The 20163-nt window shown below is 40.6% G+C and overlaps 1 protein-coding gene across 6 annotated transcripts in view; it reads right to left on the reverse strand.

The window, feature by feature from the left end:
- Positions 1-20163, reverse strand: part of PTPRG (protein tyrosine phosphatase receptor type G) — a 718755-nt gene that overhangs the window by 210999 nt on the left and 487593 nt on the right. For all 6 annotated transcript variants that reach the window (XM_082344647.1, XM_082344649.1, XM_082344646.1 and 3 more), the window contains exon 5: positions 16419-16514. In XM_082344647.1, the coding sequence (XP_082200773.1) occupies positions 16419-16514 (96 nt within the window). The remainder of the gene's footprint in view (positions 1-16418; positions 16515-20163) is intronic.

The raw sequence follows: 20163 nt of genomic DNA on the forward strand, positions 1-20163 counted from the left end.
CTTTGACATTCTCGAGAACTGATAGCATCGCTGCCTAACAGAGTTCCTGCTGACACCAAGACCGTCGGCTTAACAACTTGTGATGGTAAACACCGCTCTCACTTTGCTTTCTCACCCAAGAATTTTTAAATGAAGGTTTTATAGCAAGGATGTAATTGAAGGCACGGTACTTTGCCGGGGATCCGGGCCGCTTTTACACATTTGCCCGACAGAAAAACGCTGTGCGACATTTCATCATTTATAAAGCCGGAGAGGGGAAGATGATTACGTTGGGGCTCTTCTGGTGATAAACGCACTGAAGGTGGATTTTCATTCTGTGGGGCAAAGGCAGCCCTGTGGATAGAAGTGCTCCTTTGCAGCGGGTCACAGCTTTTCTGAGCTAGGAACGTCAAAAAAAAAAAAAAAGCCTCTTGGCAGAGAACACAGCCAGATGTGAGCAGAACCGCTCTGGGCTTCCGAAAAGTTTCAGTAGCAGCCGAGGGGTCCACCAGCCAACGGAGAACGCCCTGAGCCACCCCAGTCTCACAAGACAAACAGCCTTCTCGGCCCAGTGCATGAGTGAGTTCTCAGCATCAGCGCTATAGATGGCCTCAGTGGGGACGTCGGGCTGGTGACGGGTGCGGGGGAGAGGGGCCTGGCTCGGCTCCTGAGATCTCTAGCAGGTGCTGCCAGTGCCTGGAACATCCTAGCAGAGAACATCCACAAGCTCATACTGAAGCAGCCAGACTCAGGGAGCCGCGTGGCAGCAAGCATAAAAATCCAATGTCGAGCTCGGAGCGAGGTTCCACAGGCGGTGCATCAAAATCACATGCTTTAGAGGCAGGTAGTGGGAAACACATAGCTCTCACCACCTTAGCATCGTCCAAATGTTAAGAGAGCTGCTGGAAGGAGAAGTGGCTCCAAAACACAAGCTTCCCCCAAAAGACTTTTCCTTAAAATTCTCATTGCCTTATGTCCCGAGTACTGTCACCAGGGAACCCACCCCAAGGGCTGAGCAGAAACTCTTTGAGGATGCTGGTCCACACTCCTGGGAAGAAAAAGCAGGCGGATGGCGTTTCCAGAATGAGAGGAGCGGCATAAAACTCAGGTTGGAAGTCAGGAAGAGCCTCCAGGGTAAAGAAGAATGGCTTCCAATCCTACCATTTTCGAGTCGTGTGACTTTGGGCAAATCATCCAGTATGTCTGTTCCTTGGTCTCCTCATTTGTCGGTTAGGGATAGAAGTTCCTACTGCACAAGTTTGAGACATCAAAGGAGATAATGGGCACGGACTGGCCAGAGACACGTGAAACTTCCCTCCCTAATATGGTCAGTAATAGAAGGAGCAGGAGGTCGAACAGGGGAGACACACACCCACTCTCGCCTCTCCCATGTTCCCCCCGGGCTCACCAGAAGCAGGCATTTGCACCAACACAAATTTATTCAGAAGTGCTTGGGGAGAAGCTCCCTCTATTCCCTCTAATGCCCTGCTCCCAGCTCCCCTCCACTAGCCCCTCCCCAAGTCAGGGAAGCTCCCCTAAATACTGGGTCACTCAAAGGAAAAGCCAGCTCAGCCCTCCCCCCACCCCCCAGCTGTCTTCCCAGTTCCCCCAGCCACACCCTGGCCAGAGGGGACGTCCGGGCTTCCGGCCTCCAGCATCAAGCAGCCTTGACGGCCAAGCCAAGACCCCCGTCCACCCCTTGCAACTGGGTTAATGAGTCGGGTTGGCCTTGCTCTGCCCGTTCATCCTCTCCGCGGGGAGAAGCATGTAGACTCATGGGAGCCTCCGGCCCAGCCTCCTTCTTCAATCTGCCCATCACTAACAAATCTTACACCTGAGTTTCTTCTGGCTCAAACGAGGAGGTGGGAGAGATGACGAGGCTCCCCTACACCTATGAGAAAATCATCGTCTTGGGTAATAAGACAAGGTGGAGTCACCCACAGACAATGGCACTTCCTGAAACCGTTCACTACAAACTGAGAACAGAATCCAAGTGGGACGGGTGTCACCCTAAGAAGTGGAGGGAGGGAGGGCCATTGGGGCGTCAGCAGTAGAGAACACACTCTCTCTAGAAAACGAGAACACCACCAAGTAAGGCCCAAATGAATCATCAGCTGCCGAAGCAGGGATGGGGGTGGGGGTGGACGACAATTCAGGGAACCCAAGGGAGCCCCGAGAGCCAGTCACTGGCTGTGCACTGCACCTAAGAATCACATGAGCAAGGGCAAGGAGAAAGACCACTGCTCAGGCCACCTCCCAGACCAATGACATCTAAATCCTGGGAGTGGGACTCAGCACCAGGACGATTTAAAGCTTGCTCAGTGATCCCACTGTGCAGCCACTGTGGAGGAGAGCTGTTCTCTGCTCTTGCCAAGCACCAAGTTTAGAGAGGAAGAGGAAAAACAAATCACAGGTAACGTGTCACAACCCCAGCTCAGGGGAGAACGCCTTTCCTCTCTCACACGATGCAGGTTCTTCACTCTTCCTTCTGCGTAACTGTTGCTCTCGGTGACTAATTTTTGTCACTGCATACATGACGATACCTGCTATTGCTTAGATTATAATGAGAGCTCACATTTAGTGAGGACCTACTATGTGCCACGCACATGTTCGTTTCACCTGTATTCACTAATATAGACCTCACAACAACCCTCCAAGGCAGGTCTCTCATTATTTTCTCCATTTGCCAGATGAGAAAACTAGGAAACAGAAAGGTAAAGTGAATGTGACTGAAGTTTACAACTACTGATGGGCAGAACTGGGACTTAAATAAGTGAGATGTAGAGTCTCTTTCTTTCATCAGGCAGACTCTTAAGTAATGGCTCTTGCTTGCATCCAATACCTCTGAGGTAAGCATTGAGACTGTAACACCAAACAAGCAAAGGTTCTTGTCTTAAAGAGCCTACATGTGCGTGTGTGTGTTTGTGTGTGTGTAGTCACCTCCTTGATGACAGGGTCCATGCTCTATTCAATTCTCCGGACACCATGCTGCCTACTGTACATGGGACACCATGCTGACTGCAGCTTTGCAAAGGGAATGAACAAAGATGGCAATGGAATGACCACAAGAGAGAAGGAGGGAGGGAGGGGCATGTGTATGGGCTGACCACATCCCTTTAGACAAGGGGGGGACACAGAGTCACATTTGCCAAAATGCAGAAGAGGTAAGCATCTCCCACTCACAATTCAACCTTCAGCCCACATCGAACACGGGGTCGGGTGAAATGAATGGCCAGCACAATCATTCACGTGCCATAGTATTTAAAAATCTCTAACAATCACATCATTATTGCTGGCAGTGCCTCTAACCAAGCAGACACTAATAAGAGACCTCATACAAGAGGATACACTTCCAGCACGAATAAAGCCACATAAAGGCTGACTGGTTTACAACTTTGACCCTGGACTGGAATTCATTACTAGGAATTAAGCAATCACTTGGGGGAAGAGCTGATGGGGCCCTTTTGCTTGCAGGAGGCCTCCCCACCATGCACAGGCATCTGGTCCCGTGTCAATGTGCTACTTGTTTCTCTCCCAGCGGACTGGCTGCTCCAATTAAATACCTACTTCACCATCCAAGGTGTTACAACTAATTACCTTAGCTCCTCTTTAAAGTAGTAAGAGAGACGTGTAGAGGCTCCTTGAGGAAATCTGAATTTGGTTATCTCCTCCTGAATTACTGAGTTACAGCACCAATAACAACACTTAGACTTCAGAACCTTGTCTCCCAGCCAAGGCAATCAGAGAGCTGAAGCACCCTCCACCAAAATGCAAGGAGACTGGGAAGATGGATATACTTGATGTACCCAAAGCAATATGATTATTTTAATGTATCTATTCTGGGCCAGGTTTTAAGATACAGGGAAGTAATCATTCAAAGTATTCCCTATTATTTTAGCAACTGAATTCCAGTTGTTCCTAATTATCAACATCATCCAAATTCTTATTTACTTCTATTTGCTAAAATATCACAAATTTTGGAGTGGTTCATATTCTGGTCCATAGCACTTACCTAGACATGATTTCATTTGAAGTTCACAACAAACCAATCAGATATCAATATCTCCATTACACGGACAAAGCAATTTGAGTCAGCGAGGGAAGAAACAGATTTGTCCAAACAAATAGGCCAGTGAGTGGCAAATCTGAACTTTAGCGCAGAACTTTTCACTCCAAAATTCCAACCCTTACCAACGTCTTTCCTAGACGTTGATTTCACAATCAAAGGGAATCTAAGCATTGGAGGAAAGTTCTGGAATCAGAATCTCCTTCTCAGAGGACTGTTAGGAGCATTACATGAGATAATGTATGTAGAATGCTTGGCCGACAGCCACTTGACCAGGATCCACAGCTATCACCTACTGTTTTCTTAAAATTATTGTTTATATTCATAGAGAATTGGAAATTGGAAATCTCTTTTTAGAAGTCTTGGGATTTTACCTGCCTGAACTGTTTTAGTGGGATAAGGACATCTTTTACCTGTACAGTACAAAATAGAGAAGAACCAAAGCTATAGAGTGATTGCCATTAAAAGAAAAAAAAAAAAAAAGAGGGTAGCCAGGTCAACAAGTTCGGATGTGGTCCTAAACATTCATTTCCCTTCCTGAATGATCTAGGAATTGGCTTTGTATTAGTTAGCTGCTTGCATTTCTGAGACATCTGGCGCTAAACCTTATAATCAGTTCAGTTAAAAAAAAAAAAAAACAAAAAACAGAACTAGTCCCTGGCAGCCACCATTGGAGAGTGCCTAAAAATAGAAATAATTTACTGAAACCTCATTAGAATGGTGCTCAAGGATGCCAAGCTGTGGGGAAAACACTGCAGAAAGTTGAGTAAGACCTCAGGATTATAGCTCAAGAAGTCCCAGAAATGGAATTATCTAAGAGTCCAAACTGGGTATCATTTCAGAGATAGAGATTTTCATTTCATTATATGTGGTTCACACTGGTGTGATTTTAGGAGCACCCCTCTCCAAACACATATATATCATATGTAAGAATTCTCTGTTAGAACCAAAAGATTGATATCAAATGAATGCTACATAAAACTGGTCGATAATACCCAGTTGATACAGAGAGATTAAGCAGTCCCTCTCACTGCAATGCTATCTATAGTACTGTTGTGCCTAATTAATGCTTTCGTAATTAGGTAATCCCAGCTTACCTCAACTTTGGACAAACCAAATACCAAATAAGCAAGATCTAAATTAATTAGCTCTACGTATGATTTTATATACAGCTACCTAGGAATTTGCATGCACATAAACATCACATAACTTAATACATATTCAGAGAATGCAAACGGCTAAGAAAAACAGAATCTGCTGTATAAACCTGTCCAGACAAGGCAATCCATAGGTACGTTTTATGACTCGCACAAAACCCAAAACAGGGGGATTCAATGCTACTATTTTTCTCAAAAGACAGACAGCTAGGCAGTCCTAATAAAGAAATAATGGGAATATTACTCAGCCATAAAAAAAGAATGAAATAATGCCATTTGCAGTGACATGGATGGATCCAGAGATTGTCATACCGAGTGAAGCAAGTCACACAGAGAAAGACAAGTATCACATGATATCGCTTATATGTGGAATCTAAAAAAGGTACAAATGAACTTCTCTACAAAACAGAAGTAGAGTTACAGATGTAGAAAACAAACTCATGGTTACCGGAGGTAGGGGGGAGGGATAAATTGGGAGATGGGAATTGACATATACACATTACCATATATAAAATAGATAACCAATAAGGACAGGGAACTCTACCCAATACTCTGCAATGGCCTATATGGGAAAAGAATCTAAAAAAGAGTGGATACATGTACATGTATAACAGATTCACTTTGCTGTACACCTGAAACTAACACAACATTGTAAATCAACTACCCTCCAATAAAAAGAAAAAAAAAAAAAGGAAATAACGTACGCCCCCCAATACTGTGCCTTTTACTGTACCACATTTGGTCGCTTACTTTTTGCAAGTAAAAGGTAGGAGGGTTAAAGTATTATGGAAGTTCTCCCAATAATCTCTCCTTCACAAACCACAGGAGTGCATTCCTGAAAAATACCAGAGTTGACTAAACAGTGTTAACAAGGTCGAGGTGTTAAGAGGAAGAGGTGGATACAGAAGGAATCAGGAAAAGCCTCACGTAAATAAAATTAAGTTTCTTCCTGGTTTGTTATCACATCATGTAAGAGTAATTGAATGGATCTCCACCAAATACGAAGGATCTGTGCAGACCAGTCTGTCTTTAAATGTAATGCCTGTGGTGTACAGGATATGTGCTTTGGGAGTACAGGTCAAAGGTACACTCAAGATGGGCAGGCATCATCCAGAACACATTGAGAAACAAAAGCTCTGGGTTTCAGACAAGTACACACGTACCATATATATTAAGATGCTATAGACAAAGAAAACAAACAAACGGTAGTTTTAATGTAAACCCTGAATACAAAAGAGAATTGCAAGCTTCTCATTCAGGCAACTCAACGTATCAGCACCACAGGTGAGTAACATCGGGATTCATCCAGCTCAAGATAGTTCAGCATTCCTCTGGGACAATGCGTAGATGGCCAAGGAATAAAAAGCTTTCCAGAGGGAAGCCATAACAAGCCTCTAAAACAAAACCAGCATTAACAGCTTTAAAATCCTATCCTGGGAAAATACTTCTACAACACCATGGGAACGAGACAGTGCTGTGATTTGCAGAGGCAGATTCTCCTATAACCGCCACCAGGGAGTTTCCCTGATCTCTGAGTTTTTCAAACCAGCTTCCACTGATTTCTCGTTCAAAGGCATATGCACATGCTCTGACCTTTGTTTACTTTTCTAGGTCTAATTGAGTATTCTATTAAAATGGTGCTTGTTTCAAAAATCATTGCAGCGTCTGGGAACAAATATCCCCATGGGCTCTTTAATTTAAGGGGGCCGCCAAGGCGAAGCAGAAATAACTAGAAACGGGTTGATTTAAATATTTTAGCATATAAGTCTTTATGCCTTATCTTAGAATCCAGTTGACTAAACCTTGGCTGGCCAGAGACTAGGGGACTAGGGGAATTCTCAGGTATGGGATGATTTAGTTATTCCTGTGGCCATCAGCTAGCAGGATAACCCAAACAGCCCTCCCAGCCCACATCTATTGAGATCAAAACCTTCTGGGGTGCTCAAACCAAGCAGGGTTTCTCAATGTCAGCACTGACTTTTTGGGCCAGATAATTTTGTGTTGTGGAGGGCTGTCTTGAGCATTGTAGAATTTTGAGCAGCACCCCTAGTCTCTATACACTAGATGCCAGTAGCACCACTACCCCAGCGTGACAACCCAAAGTATCTCCAGACATGGCCTCATGGCCTCTGGGGGCAAAATCCCCTGCACTCCTTCCCATAAGAACCACTGCCATTAAAAAAGTTAATAAATGACTGTTTAAATCTTAACCCTGTTCACTCACAGCGTCCTCATCTAACCACACCATTCATTCAATACTCTTTATAGCTTTTTTATAAAAGGGAGGAAGCAGAAGAAAAAACACTGTCATCAAATCTATAAAATAATCACAGGCACAGAGTCTAAGGGAATTCAGAATAGGATAAAAGGTTTTAATTATGGGCAAAAAGAATAAGAACACAATTTTTAGTTACAAGAAAATAACTGTTTGGGTACCAGCAAAATTAAGAGGGGTCCTGAAGCACATATATACACATGATAATAACTGGAACCAAGGATACATACTTCTTTCTCTACCTTCTCCAACAGAAGAGCCAACTTTTCTGATTCAGTTTTCCACTAAGAGCACAGACCCTGGAGGTATCCTACTGCTGTTGAAATACTCGCTCCAACATTTATTGGCTGATGTGATCCTGGGTAATTTATATTGAAAAAAGTTGCATGCCTCACCTTGTGCATTTGTAAAACGGACATAATGACACCTTGAGGGGGTCCCAGTGAAGATTAAATAAGATAATGTTTAATGTGGGCGCTTCATTTTAGCATTTTACATGCAAAAATGGTAACTTTTATTAGTACTGTTTGTATTCTATTTAGAAGCATCTTTTCAACTAGTTTATCTAAAGGAAAAGAAGGAGAGAAGAGTTGTCACTAGCTTCTAACCTTGGGATGCAAAGTGCTTTGTGCATAGCGTTCTCCCAAGAGAACTAATTAGCTGAGGCATCTACTAGATTATACTTCTGGAAGACCAAAGCTAAGAAAAATGAGACAACCGGATTGGGAGTCACAAAACTAGAATTCTTGGCTTAGTAGATTTCAAAGAGCTATGGGACCACGGTCAACCACTTAACTCTCAGACAGCCAGTCTCACTTCTGTCATTTTAATGGGATCACTATAGAGTTCCTAGTATTTTATCTGAGACTATGACAATCAGATTGAAAGACTTATATTAGAACTAATGGCCAAAACAACTAAATTCTAAACTAAATGATAGATTCTAAACTATCATTTAGTGATGTACAAAGGCAAAGTACTTGGTAACTGTCCTTGAAGTACAGTGATTTAATTAAAGAAGATTTTCACATGGTCTTTTTCAAGTCTCTTAATTATGTAATGCTTCGTCAATTATAGTCCTCTGTAATGTCCACTAAGAGGAAATTTGAATTACAGGCCATTGGAAGACAGGAGATGTACTGAAAACACCTGATAGGCTACAAATTCAATGTCGTACATCCACAAATCTGTTCTAAAATTGCACCCGAACATTAAAGATGACTCTGGCCTTCACTTAGTGGTAAGTCCTATGAAATCAATTAGCTGTTAAAATAGTTTAATTGGAACATATGTATTTTAATTTTTGTGTGTGTATAAAAACAAAGTCTTCTTAATCAGCCCAAAACATTCTGAAATTACACTTCTAGGTAATGTAGTGAAAGAATTGAACTTATAACTAGATAAAACCAGGATGTGGAAAATGTGAGAAGGATGATATTCAAACAGCAGCAACCGGAAAGGAATAAATTAAGAATCATATTAGTTTACCTCAATTATCCCAAAAAGCAGTCTAAGAAGGAAGTTGTAAAAACCAATCACGACTCCCCAACACAAACTCACATAGTCTCCGACTCAAAACCGGTTCTTGTTTTTTTTTTTTTTTCCTGTGGGTGTTTGGTAGTGGGTATAACTACTATTTATTTTCTTTTTTCTTTCCTCCCACTCTCCCTCCTTCCTTTCATCCCTTCCTCCTCCTCCTCCTTCTTGTTTCTCTCTCCGCACCTTTCCTTCCCTCCCCCCTTTATTCTCTGGAGTAGAGGCCCTTGTTGCCAACAGGACCAGTCAGGAGTTAAAAAAAAAATGCCAACTATCTCCAGCCATGATAGAAAATGTGTTCTTCATTAAAGAAAAAGATTCCTTAGGATGGTTTTAAAAATGAAAAGATGACTTTAGGTCACCATAAATAAAAAGGATGATTTATACTTTAAGAGTGGTGTTTTGCTTTGTAGAAAAATGGGAGGAAAAAGAAAAATGGAGGAGAGTCCAGTTTTAAAACTCATAAATAGGAAATTCATACCCTTAAAATGAAATATTTATCATTTTGAAATTATACAGATCTATAAAGATATAATTCTTATACTCTTGATATTTTATCTACCTGACTTGATCTGTCCTCCCCTATCTCCCAATGACAAAATGATGTTACTATTTTTTTTTAAATTTATTTATCTTATTTATTTATTTTTGGCTGTGTTGGGTCTTTGTTGCTGCACGCGGGCTTTCTCTAGCTGCAGAGAGCGGGGGCTACTCTTTGTTGTGGTGCGCAGGCTTCTCATTGCGATGGCTTCTCTTGTTGAGGAGCACGGGCTCTAGGCTCACAGGCTTCAGTAGTTGTGGCATGCAGGCTCAGTAGTTGTGGCTCGCGGGCTCTAGAGCACAGGCTCGGTAGTTGTGGCACACGGGCTTAGTTGCTCCATGGCATGTGGGATCTTCCCGGACCAGGGCCCGAACCCGTGTCCCCTGCATTGGCAGGCAGATTCTTAACCACTGTGTCACCAGGGAAGTCCCCAAATGATGCTACTATTAAAGAAAGAATTCAAAGGCCAACTCTTTTCAAAACTTATAGTTCTCTAACTACTTTGAGGGCAGGCTACAGTTCTAAGGATACATTTGCAATGTTCATGAATAATGGCACAAAGAAGGTGCTTAACATATTGCAGAATGAGCAAATGAGTTAGCATAAGCAAGGACACAGCAAGAGCAAGAAAAAGCAAAAAAACATAAATACAGATGCACTGAAATATATAGAAACTAACCCTAGGAAGGAAATGCTCAAGAAAAAGACAGAGGCAAGCTAGAATGAAAAATAGCAGAATAATCCAAAAAAGCTTCTCCACCCACAGTCTACTGAGATGAAACCATTTTGGTGGGAAACTTTATAAAAACATTCTCAGACATAGATATAGCCAGATATTCTTGGCACTAACACACTCCTTTAAGGCCTCTGAATGCACTACACCTTTAAGAAGTTTCAAGCCCTGATGCTTTTTCCCACCTATAGGCATAAGCAGAGATACAGCCCTTTAAAAGCATGTTAGACCCAATGGAACCCCCGGGCAAAGCCCCATCCTCAATGGATCAGGAGTCTGAGAAACTTCATGTTCAATGTCCTTCACCATCTCAAAAGCCTTATACTTCTGTACAACCACCACCTTTCTTAGCTGAAGCTTACACAGCCACCTAGACATATCCTTCCTTTTCCAAAGCCCAAATCATTAATCTCGTGGCGGGATCCTGAAAGGTTTCCTGTAACTTAGTCCTACTCAGTACATATATCCTGAACAACAACTGAGGTCAAGACACTGATGTGAGAGCTAGGGAAAGGTGGATGGTGGGATACAGGGAGAAGAGGAACAAGACATGGACCTCCACCTCCGAAAGTTTGTATTCTAGTATTCTCAGGTCCTATACTCCCTAGTGCCTGTTTCTAATACTCCTTAGCTACCATGTTATCAGCTTGTTCCTTTCCAATCAAGACTGTAGGGCCTAAATATGTTTCCACTGAGTTCAGCTAAGTAATTGTACAATCAAGCCACAGTGGAAGTCACTTGCAAGAGATGCCGGTGATGAGTAAGTGAGTACTCCTAGTCCTCAATGATCTCACAGTACAGAGGCTGAAGAAAGCAAGTAAAATAACAGCTTGAATGCAAGATGGAAAGCTAAGAGAAACAGGGGGTTAAAGGAAGGACAAATCACATCTCCCTTTGGTGGGGGGAGGACAGGTGAGATCCAGGGAAGTGGAGAAAAAGGCATCCTTGCCAGCCCTGGGTGAGTCATCAAGAGCTCCTCCTGCCTTCTCAACATCTATAAATAATCCCAGGTGCTGCCATTTCATTTAATTACTAAGCCTCTCCAGATGGAGAAAAATAATTAAGCAGTCGGTACCACCAACATGATATAAAGAATGCATTAGCAACTTTTGAAACATTTGAGTTTTGAAGTTTGCTTTCAACAATGAAGGAAGGGCAGAAGTGAAAAAGGCCCAAATGACTGAGTGACAGACATTAGAGAAAACCAAACGACAGCAGTCAGATAGTGGGTAGAAATTTAAATAGGAAAAAAGCAAATACTTGTGCAAAGGGGCTCAATCCTCCCAGAAGAAGCAGAACCGATAACATTAAATGAAGAAGCCTCAATGGAGTTGGTGAAGATAAGTTGTCAAAAAGAAATACTTTAAGACAACCTAAAAATCAATTTATTTATTTCTTAAATGTACAAAAAATATGCTGTTGACTGGGCCTCTGGATGCAGACGTGATAAAAATTTTATCTTTGTGTCTGATGCAAAGATTCAGAAGTGATTAAACCCAAAAGGGTCTAACAAGGAAGCTGGAAAGAAAACCACTCAAGAAAAGTTTCTAAATATAGATGCTCTTAAAGAATCATGCATTTATAATTCTAAAGTTCAATGGAATCAGGAAATCAATAAAAATAAAATTTCTGGCATTCAAATAACAGTGGCAACTGGGTAGTAAAACACCTGAGGTTTCCTCCCCGTAACCTGTTCAAAGATAATCATGCGCTTCCTCAAAAAAAAAAAAAAAAAAAACAACCCACAAAAATCACACCTATAAAACCACAGTAATCAAAATTATAAAAAGTTTGGGGATCCCAAACTTCTATGAGCATCAGACTGAAAGCCATTAATAAGGGTGCACAGTTCGAAGACGTTTTGATGCTGGTGGGAAAATGGAGGGACGTGTTCCAAAAGGAATGATGAAGAAACAGATTGGAAGAAAGAAAAACCAAATCAGAACACAATTCCGAGGGCGATCATAGAAGATTCTTGATCTAAAAAAATATAGGTCAAATGGTAATTCTATTTTTAGTTTTTGAGGGAACCTCCATACTGGTCTCCATAGTGGCTGTACCAATTTACATTCCCACCAACAGTGTAGGAGGGTTCCCTTTTCCCCACACCCTCTCCAGCATTTATTGTTTGTACAAATGGACTTATTTACAAAACAGAAGTAGAGTCACAGATGTAGAAAACAAATTTATGGTTACCAGGGGTAAGGGGGGTAGGGATAAATTGGGAGATTGGGATTGACATATACACACTATGTATAGCACAGGGAACTCTTCTCAATACTCTGCAATGGCCTATATGGTAAAAGAACCTAAAAATAAAAAAAAGAGTGGATATATGCATATGTATAACTGATTCACTTTGCTGTACACCTGAAACTAACACAACATTGTAAATCAACTATACTCCAAAATATATTAAAAGAAAAGAATTTAGGTCAAGTTAAAGGTAAAGGTCAATCTGAGGATTGAGTACTCTCTGCTCTATACAGATGGTCCCTAACTTATGACTTTTTTGACTTTATGATGGTGTGAAAGTGACACACATTACTTCAGATTTTGATCTTTTCCTGGGCTAGCGATATGGTGAGATACTCTCTCCTGACGCTGGGCAGGGCAGTGAGCTGAAGCTCCCAGTCAGCTACTGGATCACAAGGGTAAACAACCAATACTCGTACAACCATTCTGTACCCAACCATTCTGTTTTTCCCTTTCAGTAGAGTATTCAGTAAATTCCATGGGACAGTCAAAACTTCATGTTGTGTTAGACTTTTTGTTAAAATAATAGGCTTTGTGTTAGATAACTGTGCCCAACTGCAGGCTAATACAAGTGTTCTGAGCACGTTTAAGGGAGGCTGGGCTAAGCTATGACGTTCGGTAACTTGGGTGTATTAAATGCATTTTCCACTTAAGATATTCTAAACTTACGACGGGTGTATTAGGATGTAATCCCAACTTAAGTCGACAAAAATTTGTAACCTTAAATCAAAGCTATTTAAATCTTTTTGAGTTATTTTCAAAGCAAAGCATCCTTCGACAAATTGCCTTATCATTCCACTGTCATTTCAACTGTCCTATAAACCTAGGTTTTCATTTCTTACTTCTTCAAACAGATAACCCAAGTAGAGTGTTATCAGAATAATATATTAAGAGAGCATTTTAATAACTTTTGGCATTTACATTTCTACAGGAATCCAAATCAGGCTAACTAGTATAGTGGACATTCTATTTTAACAAACAGAAAATAATTAACTTTGTACTAACATAAATTAGATAAACAAGCATTTATTTATTCTCTTTAGTGGTTTAACAACAAATATCTCCATCCCTCGCCAATTTCATGTTTGAACTTCTTTATTTTAAAAATCCTTTAAAATCAGACTTTCCCCTTCCTTTCCCCTATATCTTTCAGAAGGTTGCTAGTCTAAAGGTGTGTGAACTAGAATAAAGATGTTCCTTCATCGAGATGCATTACTAACATATGTTGGAAAACTGTAATAAATATTCCAGTCAGGAGTAGCTATGAAGTGAATGCGCCTTCTAGCACTGTGTGGGCCCAAACGCGTAAAACCATGTGGGGCTGCCATGATTTGTTTTCTTCCATACCTGGAGGCGATCCTTCCTTTACCAGTGTTCACACAAAGCACTCAGGGGAAACCTGGCTCACTATATTTCAGCACTGAGACTGACCTTCAACTCTGTCTGTAACCAAAAGATGTCAGGCACTAGTCAAAGTTACTGGGGTCCAGGTTGGAGTCATGATCTCAAGGTCATGTTGACAGGAAGTCATGAAGAAAACCGCCTAGAGGCTGTGTTGTCATGGGAATTCACACCCCCTCCAAAGGAGACAGAGAGTCACTACTCAGATCTTGATTACTGCAACATCATTAGAAAATTTTATGTAAAATCTTCCATATTTAACTGAAGAAAATAATTGTAAACACTATGTAGCACCCATAATCATGCCCATGAGCCACAACAGGACCACCTGCAGGCAACCTATCCTCTCAGCCAATATATGGTTCCCTGGTCGACCATGTGTCTGCTAGGTTTGTGTTTGCTTTGGTGTTTTGGAAACATAAGAACCTCATCATATCTAATCACAGCAAAGGCAGTGAGAGAGCCAAAACAACCCAGCATAATAGGCACATGATCCAGAAGAAAAAAGAAACAAAGATAATGAAAAATGGAAAGTGTTAGAAAATTATTCTAGTGTGTGGAGTAAGTTGGCATCAAAGCTACAGCAACTGCAGAGAAATTAGCCTTGCCTACACATGCACTTGTAGGTCATTCACATCCTATCACTCTGGAAAATGAATAGGTGAGTTTATGAGCACCAAGTCAGACCACAGCCTTTTACAAGTGGAAAACTTTCTCTACTTATGTCTTTCTAGCCATTATCCCATGGCACTGTGACAGTGAGGTCCTCCTAGTGGGCAGGAGCTGACTATATTCATCTTATATATTTAATGTAGCAACTGGTACCATACCTGGCATTGAATCACTGCTGAAACAATGATAAATACCTCTTCAATACCAAAATGTAAGATGCCAGGTTTGAATTTGGAAATATACATCAAGATTTCTCTATTTGGGGGAGAAATACCAAACTCCCAAATTTAGCATTCTTATTAGAAAGATTCAAAACACAGAGATCTCAAAATACAGGTTCTAACGAGACTGCCAAATTAAAATAACAATACCATCTTCTTTCCACTACGTGACATAGTGTGAACTCTGATGTATAAATGCATATGCGGACTTATAAAGAAAACAAAGAAAGCAGCTCAATACAGCTGCTATCTAAAAAAACAAAAAAAAGGAAAAACTATTCTATTTTATATTATCTGCCCTCTATTTTGTGTCTACAGGACAGCAAGCCAAAATTTAGAGGACTAACCAGATGAAATACACATTAAATTTCTTTGTATGTGAACTACACTCATGTCCTGGAAATAATTTAAAAATCCAAAACCTAGATTTCACACTGAGGTCTTTTGTTGGTTTGTACACCAATGTGCCTCCCCTGCCCAATATTTTAATTGGGCTTACATTTAACAAGAGTTTCTAGAGCTGGAAAAATAGAAAGCTTTTGGGTAGAGCACGCTGTGAAATAGACCTTCCAGTACTCATAAAAACATTTTTAAAATTTATTTTCTATAAAAAGGATGACCTATAAAGTAGAACCTGGTTGGACTGGACATGCGTGGGCATGACAGGGAGGGAGGCAGGGGTAGGTTTGATGGCAGGGCTGCCGGAGTAGAGGTCCAGCAACATGAAAAACAGTGTGCTAAGAGGACAGTAACAGAAAATAAGAGGTAACTACGTAAGTGGAAACTGTCTAAGAATGGAAGTTCAAGTGACCTCAGTATTGCCTAAGGCAAAACAATCACGGTTTAGATGCAGAAGGGGTCCAGACAGAACCCAAGTGAACTGCCAACAGCACAGTGTTGATTTCACAGAATAGATTTCTGTTCGTGCAGAGAAGACACATACACCACAGGGTCTCCATCCCATAGAAACAGGGATGGCTGGATACAGATACGTATTTTATTTGGCATTTACCAAATGTCTACTGTGTGCCAAAACCCACACTAGGGACTTCATTTAATGAAAATGTACTAACTTGGAAATGGTCCCAATAAAAATTTTAGTTACCATGGGGATTTCTGGCGGGGGTGGGGGGTGGGGTGGGGTGGGAACGAGGTCTCTTTAGATAAATGACTGATGCGATTTATTAACCTACTTGCAAGTAATGTCAAATTTAAAGTTGCTCCAAAGAAAAACCACTTTTTTTTTTTTTACATCAGTCTCTTAATATGCTGTAGGAACCTGTTCAAAACGCTTCAGCAGTGAAGTAACTTAGATGATAAATGTGTTCTTCAATCTGTGCACCAGTCAAGTAGCAATAAAATCAGAATAATTCATGCAAAAATTTTCATTATGTTTCTAAACATACTTATTTACATTTTAAATCACACATTAGACAATATGAAATATCTTTCATTTAGACAGATGTGAACTAGAAAACAGATGCATTCATTAAACATGGAACAATTCGGTGAATTAAAAAAAAAATACTCAAGAGAACTCTTTGGTTGAAGTATCAATACTTGAGCCCACTGTTAACTTACTTGAAAAAATATGGCCATGGCTCCGATTATTCTGTTTTCAGAAATGGCAGTTTGAAAGCTGTCAAAGTCATCTGGATTGTAAAAGAAAATCTGCATCTGTAAAAGAACAATTAAAAAATGTATTAGGAAAATACATTAGGAAAACCTATGCAGAAGTAGAGAGAGTAGTACAATGGACCCAGATTCCCCAACATACTGAGATTTTGCCAAATGTATTCATCTATCCGTACTTTTTTCTTTGCTAAAGTATTTGAAAGCAAACCCCAGACATCATATCGTCTTACCCCTACATAGTTCAGTAGGTATCACTAAAACACATCTTTCCACATAACTACAATGCTTTCAGGCCACACAAAATAAATAACACCAATACCTTCTTATTACCTTATACTCATATGGTGAAATGTCCCTATTAAGAAACAAAATTTTAATGGAGTTAAATACCATGAAGTAGGAAACTAAGACTGTGAGATTCAGTCCTTATGCTAAAATTATAAATGCTTACATGGACACATCTTTAAAGATAATGCCCATTCTAATGACGAGAATCTGAGGGGGGCTCTCAGTAGCTTTGAGAAACAGTCCAAATGGACTATTTTAGTCAATCGAAAAAGAATATAATGGTAATGATAATAATAATGCTTTATATTTTACAGTTTGCGAAAAGCCACCCCATTCATGATTTCACTAAATCCATCTAACATTCCCTGTGAAGACTGGGCAGAAATTACTACACTCAGTTACAGATGAGGAAATAGTGCTTCAAAAGTTGATGCCGAGTTGGTTAAAAAGAAACATCAGTTGAAGAGTGTAAAGTCCAGGTGCTCTCATACCAACCTTAAATACCTTCTCTTACATGTGGCAAGGGCTTCTCACTCAAAAAGCAGAACACGGATAAATCAACTTAAAATAAGTATACAATTTTAATGCCTGCACATTCCTCAATACCTGAACAATTCAGAGAACAAAAACAACCTACAGAGTATTCTTGAGAGACTACATATGTGATAAAAATGAAAGATCTGGGACCCTATTCCAGCTTCTTCGTTTACTTGCATGTGAGCCCTCAGGCAAAGCCAGCGAATTTCTAAGCATCATTCCTTACATATAGAATCAAGCGCTTACCCTTGGTAGGATGGGCGTGGGGATCAAACATGCAGGTGCAGGGTACAGTGTGTAGCACTATGCCTGGACCTTAACTGTGCTCCACAAATCGTCATCCTCGTCACATTAACTTTTGGCAGGCATCTTAAGATTTCTAATATGAATGTGATTGCACTGAATCTTCTAGAATGGCCCCTACTCTTTACAGAAAATCAAATCTCCTATATCATTAGCTCTCTTCCATGACCTCTATTTTCCCACTTTTCCAAATGACATGATGCTATTTTCTGAACAACCACACCCCAGATGGAGTATGGAGACTTGATACTAAATGATAAATTCCCAATGGGAAAAGGGAAGTCAGAGAGACAAGGTGAAGTACACGTCAAAGGCGAACAGAGTCCTGCTGACTGAATTAACCAAGATGTTAAGAACAAGGTGACATATCTTCTCTAAAGGGTATATTTAGGGAGCCCAAATCAGGACACTTTTTAGGAAAAGTTAGATAACCAAGTGGGTGGGAGAAGGATGGGTAGATTCTTTTGGAGAATATTCTTATGGTGAATTATTTTCCTTAGACTGTGCATTCCCACTGACGCTGGCAACCTCTTATAAATGTGTTGCCTTTATGTCTGGACGGCTACAGACATCATGAATTTACTCTGAGAAAAAACCCATTCAATGAAGTGCAGATTAAAATAGTTTAATACTGGGTGAATTGCTTTGGGGACAATGCCACTAACCCAAGAAAGAAACTCTGCAAAAGTATATTCAGAAAATTACACTTCACTTTCCTTTTAAAACCCAGGCCCTCAAATGAACTAAGTTCACGGAAGGTTTTCTTATTCTTCAGCCCATGAGCAGGGGCGGCATTGTTTAATGCATCACCTGAATAGTGTGTGATAGAAAATACTTTAAGATCTCTTCAAGAGCATTTTCATTTACAACTGGGTGAGGAAATTCATTTTTAGAAAATGTCTTTGAGTCATGGCTCCACCCATCAGGATAATAAAATGTCTCATAAAGAGAACAGCAGCCATAGGTCTGAAGTGTCAGTTTTCCTTGCTATTTCTCTCAAGTTGTAGTCTATTGAATTATGTTAACTTTTAAAGATATCTTAAATATGAAAGTAAATAAGTTGATGGAGTTTTGCCGAGAGGGCACTGGACTTTAAATCATTTTGTTGTTATTGTTGATGAGACAAATTTAGGCACAAGCTAGAAACCTATTTTACAAAAACATCTTTGGAAGGGATTGGGGTGGCTGCTGAATATTGAGAGTAAGCCCATCAACTCTCTGTATCTGCTCTCAAGTGCCATGTTCAGAGCCTTCCTTCAGCCTCCCCCAAAGTGCGTTCTTTCTAATAATGTGAATCGAAGTCAAGCTTACTGTATAGCAATCCTCTTCCTGTAGAAACATGGTGAACTGAAACTGAAGAAAAGATCTGGGAAATCGGGCAATAAAGAGATCCATTAACTGTTCCTTATATTCTTTACCCACATCACCAATTTATATCTTACCCATTTGCATTCTTCCTCTCTCCCTCCAAGCAATTATCTTCCCTGAATCATTTAATAGTTAAGTGGGAGAAAATATGCCCCTTTACCAACACATACTTAAGTGTATCATTTCTAAGAATAAGGATATTCTTTTACATATCCAGAGTAACATTATTAAAATGAGCAAGTTTCACTTTGATACAAAGTTTATTATAGATCATTATTTGGTTCTTGGTCCAGGAATCCAATCTAGGACCTAACTTTGCATTCAGTTGCCAAGTCTCTTTATACTGACCCCTCCGACCCCCAACTTTCACCTGGGACAGTTACTCAGCCTTTCTTTTTCTTTATTTGGTAGTTTGAAGTGTGCAGGCCAGTTATTATGTAGAATTGGGGTCGGTCTCATGGTTTCTCATGATTAGATTCAGGTCTTGCCTTTTGGGCAGGGGACCACAGTTGTAGTACTGTGGCTTCACAGAGCACCGATTTGCCCAGCAGGAGACCCTTCGAACAGATTCCTTTGTCATTTTGCCATGTTCCCATCATTTTTCATTCTTTAGCACCTCCTTATTAGCTGGCACAGATGTTCTAACCCCATCTTGTATTTCCCCTCTTCCAGCCCTGGAATTGGCCATTTCTTGACAGAGCCCTGGTTTCTTTTAGTGAGGAATGGTATTTAAAGACCAAACAGTTTTAACTCAATATTTTCCAAATATGTTTGATATTGGAACACTTTGGTTCTTCAAGAAAACTGTACAGCTTGAGGCTCTGTACGTCTATTCCAACCAGGACCCAGAAAACTGGGTCAACTTGGTGTAAATGAATGTCCCTCCAACACAAAGAGTGCCATGAGATATGTAAGTCTCCCCAACAACAGAAACAAACTGCACGAAGGTCAACTAAAAAAGCCACTGGTAGACTATGGGTACCAGGGTGCAACTGAAGGCCCAGTTCTATAAAGTATTTCAAACTCATGAGCGAGAATCACAGGCCTGGTGGATCATTTAATTTTACCTTGTGTAATGGTTGGAATGGAAAAGTCTGCAGGAATTCCTCTAGCCAGATCAAGGCGATAGATAACATCGAGTATAATGTGGCATAACCTGACATTTGGAAAATGGTATTCTACCCCATCACTGACC

The sequence above is a fragment of the Balaenoptera borealis genome, assembly GCF_965194805.1.
Source record: "Balaenoptera borealis genome assembly, chromosome: 12".
NCBI classification, from domain to species: Eukaryota; Metazoa; Chordata; class Mammalia; order Artiodactyla; family Balaenopteridae; genus Balaenoptera; species Balaenoptera borealis.